Source organism: Homalodisca vitripennis, chromosome 4, assembly GCF_021130785.1.
Source record: "Homalodisca vitripennis isolate AUS2020 chromosome 4, UT_GWSS_2.1, whole genome shotgun sequence".
NCBI classification, from domain to species: domain Eukaryota; kingdom Metazoa; phylum Arthropoda; class Insecta; order Hemiptera; family Cicadellidae; genus Homalodisca; species Homalodisca vitripennis.
The window spans coordinates 135,063,824-135,075,084 of record NC_060210.1 but is presented as its reverse complement, the minus strand read 5'-3'; the positions used below and the strand labels follow the sequence as shown (position 1 = coordinate 135,075,084).

At 33.1% G+C, this 11,261-nt stretch overlaps 1 protein-coding gene across 1 annotated transcript in view; it reads right to left on the bottom strand.

The window, feature by feature from the left end:
• Positions 1-275: 275 nt before the first annotated feature.
• The window catches only part of LOC124360226 (glutamate [NMDA] receptor subunit 1), a 36,321-nt gene continuing 25,335 nt past the window's right edge, over positions 276-11,261 (bottom strand). Inside the window, exons 6-18 of the mRNA XM_046813650.1 lie at positions 10,691-10,791; positions 10,421-10,594; positions 9,171-9,284; positions 8,920-9,067; positions 8,567-8,783; positions 6,516-6,650; positions 6,255-6,409; positions 5,826-6,060; positions 5,564-5,712; positions 5,262-5,419; positions 4,403-4,575; positions 2,474-2,727; positions 276-622 (exon numbers count right to left, since the gene is read on the bottom strand). Of these exons, the coding sequence (XP_046669606.1) occupies positions 413-622; positions 2,474-2,727; positions 4,403-4,575; positions 5,262-5,419; positions 5,564-5,712; positions 5,826-6,060; positions 6,255-6,409; positions 6,516-6,650; positions 8,567-8,783; positions 8,920-9,067; positions 9,171-9,284; positions 10,421-10,594; positions 10,691-10,791 (2,223 nt within the window). The 3' untranslated portion in view covers positions 276-412. The remainder of the gene's footprint in view (positions 623-2,473; positions 2,728-4,402; positions 4,576-5,261; positions 5,420-5,563; positions 5,713-5,825; positions 6,061-6,254; positions 6,410-6,515; positions 6,651-8,566; positions 8,784-8,919; positions 9,068-9,170; positions 9,285-10,420; positions 10,595-10,690; positions 10,792-11,261) is intronic.

The following is an 11,261-nucleotide window of genomic DNA, read 5'->3' as shown; positions in this document are numbered from 1 at the left end:
GGGGGTTTGGTCTTGAACCCATTATGCCTCTTGTATATAATCTGAGCAGTATCAGAAAATATTCTGGTAGTGTCCTATTTTAATAAGAAATTAAATCTGTGTTTGAATCAATAAAGTCAAATATGAAAACACACTAGAAAAGAAAATGTAATAAACAATACACAGGAGTGTTAAAAGATCACTTGACTATCACATAATATGATAAATCATATATTATTATATTTTTTTATCTACTGTTCTGTTACAGATTTATACTTTAGGAATAAAACAGCTAATAACAGCAGTTAAATAATTTTTATTCAATTAACATTTAACACTAATTTTAGAGTCAGCTTATTTCTATATTTGTTTTAATTTAGTACAATAACATTGCTTTAACTTGGATTTTACATTTTAACTTTGAAAGTTGAGCTCAGACAATCATATCGGGTGTGTCGGGGATAGGCATGGGAGCACGTTGGCGCATGTCGCAGCTGCCTGACCAGGCTCGCACAGGACTGGGCAGGTCCAGGACACTGCGAGGTAGGGCTTCCACTGACAGACTTACTGTAGTCGGGTCGTTCAGCCCATTGGCCTTCAACCTCCTCTGTGCTGCTATGCTGGCACGCAGAGTCTTGCGTTTCTATACAATGTGTGGGTAATTAGCATATTAATAATTAATATTATTAATGCTACTTCAGCCATACATTAATGAGTAACCAACCTAGGTTAGTTAATCAATCTCTTCATTGCCACGAAATTACTCACAAGCATAACAGTGTTATAAGAACAGGTTGTCACCTGTCATTTTCAATGCTACATACTAAAAACAATAACAAATTTCATAACTACAAGTAATAGATAATCATTTCTGAGACGAGAACAACACTTATGCTCATCATATAATTACTATTTTGATATCGTGTAAAGCTAGGCCTTCCTACTTGTCACATAACTGTTACACTATAGTCATATACTTGTATGTAAATATGTTTAATTTTAAATTATAGGATTACTGCTGTCAGATTCCGATGCAAGTTGTTGTGCTACTATTGGAAGGGCGAATTCAATGCTTATGGGGAAATAAACTAATATAATTAAAAAATAATGGCCTACTCAAATTTAAAAAAATTGATTAAAAACTTCACATAATTTATTCAGCGCATTAATAAAATTATTTGATGATATTCATTTTCCTTCTTAAAATACACTAGTATTGATTTGCAATTTATTTCCTAGATGGATGTAATAGTTTATTGCTCTATGGAAACTCTCTGAGCATAAGAAGCACACGTTAAGAAATTAGGAATTCAGGTTCTTTTAATGGTTTCTTAATGGTGTAAGATATTACATAATTATATACATTTATTGTAGAAAATTTTCGTGTATTTTTGATATATTGTTAAAACTCTATTATACTTATTAAATTTGTAGATTATCACAGAATGGTTACAGCTCATATTCATTATTGGATACCATCATCATTAATACAATACTGACTGAATTCTTATATTTTTAACTGTATATAAATAAACTAATACTTATTTTTAGTTGAGAATAATTATTCGCAATGGCTCATATAACTTGTATTGAACTTTTAAAATATTTGTCATTATACCCTATACTTTCAGTTTGAACTATATTAAAATAATTTTATTGGTAGAAATACTCATGCAATTATATTTTGACACACGTGAAAGTGAGGGGGGAGGAACGTCACTGATATTGAGACCAGGGCCTGTAATCGAATGTGGGGGAATTAATATGGTGGCATGCCTACCATATTAATAATTGCAATATGACTGTAAGTAAAGAATATAAGACCTCAATGTTAAGATTGAAAATTACTTGAAAAACCACTGTAATGGCTATTACCTATAGAGTTGAAAAGAAATATATAAATATATATATATATATATATATATATATATATATATAAAATACGGATTTTTTACTTGCCATGCTTCCACTATTCCACAGAGCCTTTACTTTTTCGAGTCAATTACTGTGACCATTTCTGTCCTATATGTGTTTGAATAACCAAACTAACATATGATCAAAAGACCAAATATCTGTAAAACGACTTTAAAAAAGTACTTGCTTCACTAGGATTCGAATCCGGATTTCTCACTTCCTGGGCGAGCATAATTTACTACCACTACACCACAGACCTTACTTTTTACGATTCAGTTATTTTGTATTCGACTATTTCTGTCACACAAGTGTTTAAATAACCAAATTAACATATGATCGAAAGACCAAATAGCTGTCAAATGACTTTTAATATTCATTAAATATGTATAAACTGCAATAGCATAATTTAATTTACTCGTAAATAAATATTGAATCCCAAAAAGTACTTGCCCCGCCGAAACTCGAACTCAGATCTCTCATTTACCAGACGAGTATGCTACCATTACACCATAAATAAATATATATATATATGTACCATGTTATAAGGTACCGCTAGTTACAGAAATGAATGGACACCTACTTCAATAGCTCCACGCCATTTGTCTGCTGCATGACGTGCCAGCTCCATGCGCTTCTGTTTGCGTATCTGGTGTTTTTTGTAGACCATCTCTATGATGATCAGCCCAATACCACCCACTATACCAGCTGCTACCAGAATGAATACTCCTGCCATGTTCTTAAGTCCCAGTGTGTTTGGTGTCTTCTCGTACTGCTCACATTGCTGTAGATTTCCCTGCAGGATCCACTTGTTGTCTAAACTCTCCATAAATCCACCTGTAGAGCATAATGCAGTTTACCACCAAGTGTTAGTGTAATATAACATTGGATAGTCAGAAATTTTAGATCTCTGTACAAAAATGCCATGGTTTACTTAATTCAGACACACACATATATAATATTAAATAACTAACTGTAATCAGTGGTGTATGAAGAGATTGACTTTTGGAGTGGGGGTTGGATCTGATTGAAAAGCATTCCACACAAGGGGTATGGAATAAATCTTAATTAAACTAAATTAGATAGGCTTAATTAAAAGTAAAACTGTGACTGTTGTATTTAAAACAAGCTAGGTTGCTGTTATATCAGTTTTTTTGTGGGGGGATGGGATTTTGGGTGTGGATTCATCCTATCATCCCTCATAGTTACACCACTGACTACTACAAAAACTCAGTAGATTTAGTTAATATGTTTCAAGGGAAAATAATATTATATTTGTTAACTATTTTGATAGTAAATTTTTAAAAGTATATACTAAAAAAGCCAGCATTTTATAAAGGACCAGTCAAAAAACAAGAACTATTTTGCTGAGTTTGCAAATGCTTGCTAATTCTTACTAACCTTTTAACTAATATTCAAGATTTCTTTCTTTCTATTCAGTGTAAATATAGTACCATAGATAAATCATAAAACACATAAAATGTATTAAATAAATAAAATATATAACTTATCTAAAAGATTTTTTCACAAGTTAGAAGGATTGAATAACTCTAATAACATAATTCTATCTATAAAACACAACAATTAAATAATATGTTGGATGTGTTTTGTTCCATCTGACAACGGATAACATTTATATTTTTGAAAAATTCCACAGTGAAATACCAAATATTTTAGTCTAATTATGAAAAAGTATCAAGTAAATATAAATAAGTTATTTACTAATTAGACTTATTTATGTTATTTTTATCCTACACTGGCAGTACAATGTGTACTGTGAAGAAACAAAGAAAGTTGATATAACACACTAAAAATATGTTCTATATTACCAGTAATGTACTATCCAGTAGAGAACTTTGTTGAATACATTATGACTTTTTATTATCGTTTTGGTATAACACAGTTGAAAGTTAGTGTACGTGATATTGGACATATGTAACTTTTTTATAATAATTTTGGTGTAACACAATCAAAATTTTGGTTACATTTTGTATTCTTTAACTAATTAATGGCATTACTAGGACCTGGGTTGGGGGGAGAGAATAAATATGATTGAAAAGCATGCCACACCGGAGGGAGGAGGGGGTGCATGGTACGGAATAAATGTATATTTGAATGAATTAGATAGGCTTAATTCAACAATTAACTGTATTTCAAAGGCTTAATTCAAAAATTAACTGTGTTTCAAACAAGTTAGAAGGCGTTAAACAAGTTGGATGGCCGTTATATTGATACGTTTTGTATTCTTAGGGGTTTTTTTTTGGGGGGGGGGGGAGGAGTTGTATCTCCTTTATCTCTCTCTTATATACAAATTATGTAAAAAAAAAACTTTATTACCAACAGTATAAGATATTCAACATATATAACATTGCAATTTTGTGCTTATATTATCAATATGAGTATGGAAATTAGAATAAAAATGGTTGCATATTAGGACAAAAATGAAATATTGCGAAAGAAGAAAGGAGGGATTTGGACGTCTAGGATGTTATAAACACTTATGAGCACTTACTTTCATGGAAATTTAGGATTTCTAAGGTAACAACATCTGCCCACGGAGAGCCTTTTTGCAGCCCAATGCCGTAACCCGAGCGCCCAAACAATTCCCCTGCAGTGACAAGTTCACAATCCTGAGCTGCTTCAAAGTCTAATCGAGAACTATCCCAGATGAAGGCCATGAGCTTCCTGAAACCATATTAATAATCAGTAACCAAAATCACTTTTACATAATAAGTTCATAATATCTGTTAGAGGCTTATTTTGATCTAATTCTATCTACAAATGCTTATAACAATTTGAAAATATTTTACACAAATATTATTTTGCAATAAATTGTAATGTTCTAGTTTCTGATAGACCAATAGCACAGTAAGTGAATCAATGGAGCATATATGTTTAATAGAAATAAAATCGGTCCTAATGCTGATCTCTGGGTTCAGTGCTCTTTGAGGATTGAATTCGTAAGGGCATTGCTGGCATTAGAGTTATGAAGATTACTTTTGTTCTTTTTTCAGAAGTCAAGAGGCAATATAACTTTTTGGACTACCCTTTATACCATTGAATTCTACTTTATATGAGCATGTTTCAGACAAATGTTCCAGAGACATAATTAAACAAACAGAAGTTACTAGATCTCCGCCCCTCAGCACAGACTTAACTCAAAAGCAAACCAGAAAGAATTCTTGAAGTTATTTAATCAACTCATTTTGGACATAGAACACGTTTACATGCAAACATTTTAAGCATCTATTAAACTTTTATTTCCTCATATTACTTTCCTATGGTATTTACCTATTTATCTCTAGGAGCTCATTTACATTTAATGTTAGTGCTCTCCGTAATAGAATAGGAACGATAAAGTATCAACAAACCCAATTTTAACGTCTCTGATGGCTTCCTCTGCTGTGTCATAGTTATTGGCCTCCATGGTGCGATACATGTTGGATAGCTCCACTTGTCTGCGGAAGTACATGTCTACTGCCGACCCCTTCACAGTTGCGCATGTTAGGTTCTCCATGGTGTTTCTCAGCTGGAAATAAACACATTATAATAAGTATCAGAGCTACCAGTTTAGACTCAAATTTAAGCAAAAACAGATTGCTATAAAACTTGTGTTTTTAAGTACTTCAATGTTTAAAAATTTTTATGAAGTTTAACTAGTGAAGTGTCTAACCCGAGCATCATTAATTCCTGTCAGTTTTGTTTTTGGCCGCTCCAACACAAGGAAGGCTGCCAAGTTGGCAGTGTAGGAGGCTACGATGATCATGGCAAATCCAGCCCAGACCATTCCCAAAACTCGTGCTGAGAAACTACGAGGCACTCCTGTCAAAACGTGGGTGATTTAGCACACAAATTACAAGAACATCATGCATTTCACACTTGATCATAAAACAATTTCTGTAACTTAAAAAATAAAAATTACTGATAATTATTACCTTCACCGATGCCACTGTTCAGTAGAACTCCCCAAGCAAACCAAATGGCACTGGACAAATTGAGAGCATCTTCCTCTGTGCTGTCGGTATTCGCAAGCCTGTATCGACCAAAGGGCGAGAATCGATCCAGTAAATATAGTACCAAGGCTACCACATGTACTGATACCATCACCAGTATCCACAGAGTGTTACTGAAGGGTTGTAAGAATGACACTAAGGTTGAAGATCTTGAGGGCTGTAAAATACATTAATTTTATTTTTTTACTAAAATTGATCGGAAACATCTTTTGTTTTTAAACTTTAAATACTGTTAAGTAATGTAGTTTTCAAGTAAGGTTAAATTTTCATTTTGTTTTAAAAGCAAAAAAGCCTTTAACTTTGAGAAATAACTTAATAGCTTTATCAATTCTATGTTAATAACAGCCATACCTTCTTCTCCAGTATAGTAATGCCTTGATACTTGAAGGGTTTGCTGAACTCTATAAACTCAGCTCTCTCTGGGTTGATAGTCAAAGGGGCCACAATCATATCTGCTCGGTCATTCACCAGCTCTCCGATCAGACCGGTCCACTCCTTCTTACCTCCTGCCACATCCACATGATCTAATGTTCCATATCCATATTTTGCAATATTCAATTCGTCAGGCAGTCTACAGTTTGTAATTGAAACATACAAAAATAACTTGTTTACCTGAATTATTTTTGATTATGTAACTTCCAAATTGGCCATCAGGAGAGAGGGTGAGGTTGTATGTAAAGTCTATAGTCTTGGACAACTCCCGTAGAAGATCCATGCAGTAACCCTTGCAGCAGAACATCCGCATATCTGTGGCAATCACAGGTGCAATAGTACTCAATTCACAAATGAGAAAGTGTAACTATAATTTAAAAAAAATTCTGGTTAGTAGTTATATGCAGTGAGCTGTACATGGTACCCTGGTTGACACAGTGAATTCTAGTATTTAAGCGTAACTAGTGTAAGTAAAGCAGAAGACTGAAACCAAATACAAGTATTGGCAGATCTGAGTATATTGAGTTCAAAATTTAATCAATTTCTTTGATACACTTTTTCAATCTAAATTACAAAAGTGTAGTAATAAGTTACTATTTTCCTTCTTTGTTGTATACAGTGGTGTTGTAAAGTGGTTTTTAAATGATAATAAAGCTTTTTTTTTGATAATCATTAAACTATGATTATCTATATCACCTTTGAATGGAGTATACCAAGTTGTTGTTAATAGTATGTTTTTAAAACTGTATAACATGAAATATAGCGGTTTGTCAGATTACCTCATCAGAGAGAAAATTAAAAGTCAAGAGTTGAATGAAAAAACTGCAAATATACATGAAGGCAGAGTTAATAGAGTCAATGGGGTTTCCACTCTTGCAGAATTCTTCTACAGACTAATTAGCCCTTCATAAGTGTAAGGATAAAATGGGAGATACTGTTAAGAGTTTTATCATTGCAAATGTGAATACTTCAGATTCTTCTAATCCTGAAAATGTGAATATTTCAGATAATTGTGTATATCATGTTTATTTCTTCCAATTCTCACATTGCTATCTGTAACTATATTTCTATAGCTCAAGGAGCTAAATGTAAATGTTTTTAGGTTGGATAATAAAGTGTAAACTAACAGCTGAAATAAATAACTGCTGAGATTGGCAAATTTCAGCTTTGGATATAGATTAGCAAATTCATGCTTCTTTTTATATGTCTTGGAGTTAAATTTAAAGTTAAAAATTTACTGAAAGATGTTTATGTTATGGCATGGAAACAATTCATTTTTAAAATTGAGTTAATAGGTTTAATTATTGTTCATAGTAGAGGGAAAAGAGATAAACATAATCACTCCCCTTTGAACGAAATTCAGGAAAGCCACACTTATACAACTTTCATGACCAGTTCTGATTCATTCTTGGCAGAATCAACTCACTACTATACAACATATCTCTGAATGTATTAATCCACTGTTTTATTAGCAGTTTTATTAAGCCTCCTTTTTAAATAAGTCTCTTTTATCCTTCCTAACTATCATAAATGTCAATTTTTCTCACTTTCCTATGCCCGTTTACAAGTGTGACCTTATTGGTGTGCAAAGATCTCTCTTTATGGTGTATCTGCTTCTGTAGACATTTTTACTCATGTAAACTCTCATACTAGTACTCTGATTGTGCCCAACAGTCAAGCGGGTCAACCTGTTCTTACATCTTTGGACAATTATTTAAGAAGATATTCATTGGTAAATGAAAATTCAAGCATTCTTTGGAACACTTTCTTGTTTTTCTGGATTTCCAATGTATATTTTGTCTCACCAATCCTGTTGTTAACCTCTCCTCATGAAATGTGTTGGGAATTTGAGTATTCCAAACGGTCCTTCAGTATATTTTAAGTTATTGTTTAAACCACTAATTACATCTATCTAGTTTTTACATCGCTCTGTGTATGGTGCTTTCTAGACAGGATATAATTATCCTGTATTAATTAATTGTGGCTTGTACCGTCCATTGTTTGATCCTGAAATCCTGTTTGATCCCAATGAATTTTTTTAGATTTGTATGGTTCATTGTAGTTGCAGCATAATTCAGTGACAGTATTTTCATGATATATATATATATATATATATATATATATATATATATATAATAATAATATAATAAAATATAATATAATAAAAATATATATATATATATATATATATATATTTTTCAATACTACTACTACAGATCAGCTAATCTTACCATCTCTGGAAGAATTAAAATGAGGACAGGGTATCTCATCAGGGTTACAGGTCTCTGTCTCATAGTCCTCCAGCTCTCTAGTGTACACAAATGGCTTCTCTTCAATTGTTAACACTTTGATGTGCTTGGGAATCTCCAATCCCTCTGGCTTACTCTTGGGTCGGCCGGGCCACACAATACGGGACTCATTGATCTTCAGGCGCATCCTGTTCATCTCCTGAGGACATAATAAAATAATGAGAGTACTCGCGCTCAATCATAATTATGTAAGATTAGTCTTATTAAACATATGTTTTTTTAATTCTTTGACTCGGTTTAAGTCAACATTGTTCCACATTTTCAAGTGTACTTACATTACTGTACAGATACTGGCCCACAGAGACCTGCTGGTCAGGACCCTGAACATTGACAATGTTGTACTCTGCATTTATTCTGTCCCCATTGTCATCAAACGCTACTTTCCCAGTGGCTCCATGGAAGAGGACTTGTTTCTTAATATAACTGTAACAGTAAGTGTTTATTCGTAGATCAGTGTTGTGTTCATAGATTTTGTGTACAAAATAAACAAGTAAAGGTATATTCACGCCCATAAACCAATACTCACTCAAACAAAACTCTTCCGGTTTCCCATATAGAACCAGAATTGTCGCAATCTTTGGGAGCTTCAGTGATGTTTTCTGTCTGGTTCATATCCCGCAAGGCAGAGGCCAACACGTATCTGAAAATGATTACAATTATGGTTACTGTACACATTTTACTGTTACAAATTCCTAGATACATTTAGAATAACATATTTCTGAATACTTTATTTTAGTGTGCTGTGTTCATTAAAATTGTTTTGTTTAAGAAAGCATCCTCATCTGTGCTAATAAAAATGTATTCTTGTATTCAAATAATTTTCCACTGTACATTTTATCATTTTGTTAGGATATTTTTAATCCCATAGTATTTTCATTATAAAAGTAAATATTTAATTACGATGCTATTGTAAATACAGTAAATAAAGAGGTATAAAATTAATAAATTAATTTTACAAAATAGTACTTGTACACATTAACCCATTGGCTTATACATATTTTTACTATCAGCTCAACTAGAGTTATCCTATTAAAAATGCTAAAAACGTAAGAGTTTTGTTATATGTTTAAAAAAAATTTATTTTTCAAGTTATTTGGTTATATTTTATATCTTTTAGGATTAACATGAGATGGGCTTTAATAATAAATAGATATATACAAATATATAGATGGATATTTTTAATATATTTGGGCATAATTTAAAAATAATAATGCTGTACAAACTAAAAAAGTTTTGGAATTTTTGAAATTAAAAATTTTTTTACTCAAATAATATGAAATAAAATACCCCATTGTTGCTTTTATTTTATTTGAAATGTATTTCTCTACCTAGCAATACTAGAATATGTGTATATATATGCATAGTTTGTCAGAATAAATGTTTTTTCTAAATACTGAAAATTCCAAGAATATTGATTTTTTTCTCTTGTAGTACACTAGTATTCTTATAGTAACTTATTATTCATTTAAATGTCAATTAATTGAAGTATTGCAGTTTTTCTTATTTGTTACAACAATATTAGTCTAATTTATACTAACATTTGGTTGAAAAAGGAGTTAAAAAGAAATTATTTAGATGGCGTTGTACTTGTCACGGAACGGTTCGGTGATATACATTTTGAGCCCAGACTAGCTGTCACGGAACCGTTCCGTAATACAAGGCCAATGGGTTAATATTACCATCTATACGAACTTATAGAGGTTACATTAAGGAAGTTTGAAGTTTTATCTTAGTTTTTTAAAATAAGTATATTTTCTTATTATTATCTGTACTAACATGCTGTCCTGGATGTGAGCCTTCTCGCTCTGGGCATGTACCAGCTTGAGGCCGAGGACTCCTATTGGCACGTTGCTGGCCTCCAAGGCCTGTTCTGTCACTACCCACACGTATCCTGCATCTGTCATCCTCTGCAGGTTAGCATCTCGGAATATCACATGGGCATCGGCCTTGCTGCCATAACAGTCAGTCCATGATTACTTCTCAGTACGGTATGGCTTTGCTTAAACTTGCAAAGAAACCCTCAGATGAATACACATTACACATTACCTGGCATACACAAGGTAGACCCGGGCTTGGGCATTGTTTATCTCTTGGAGCTGTTCGATGAAACTCTCCAGGCCAGGTTCAAATTCAATCACCGACTCTACCTATTAAAAAGTTATTAAATTAAGATATTTTTTTATTTATATTTTCTTTGTCTTTTTATCTTTAACCTGAAAGTATGCATGTGTATATTGTATTATACGAGGAAATCCAAAAAGTAAGTTTCCCTGTTCTGTAAAAAGACGCGTACGTAACACAGCATGCAGCTGTGGGCGGGGATATGTAGCGCGGTTCGGTTGGCAACAGGTGCGCCGGTCACTGGCCCATTGTCACGCTTCTCAGTCACTTGCTGCCCAAACATCATGGAGACTCCACTGCATTCTGCCGCCAGTTGCGAAGTCCGTAGTGTTATTCGTTTCTTGACCGCCAAAAACGAAACTGCCGTTGAAATTCATCGTCAGTTGTGTCAAGTGTATGGTGAACATGTTATGTCCGTTCAGATGGTCCGTCGTTGGCGTGCAATGTTTTTGGAAGGAAGAGAAAATGTTCATGACGATGAGCGTAATGGCCGACT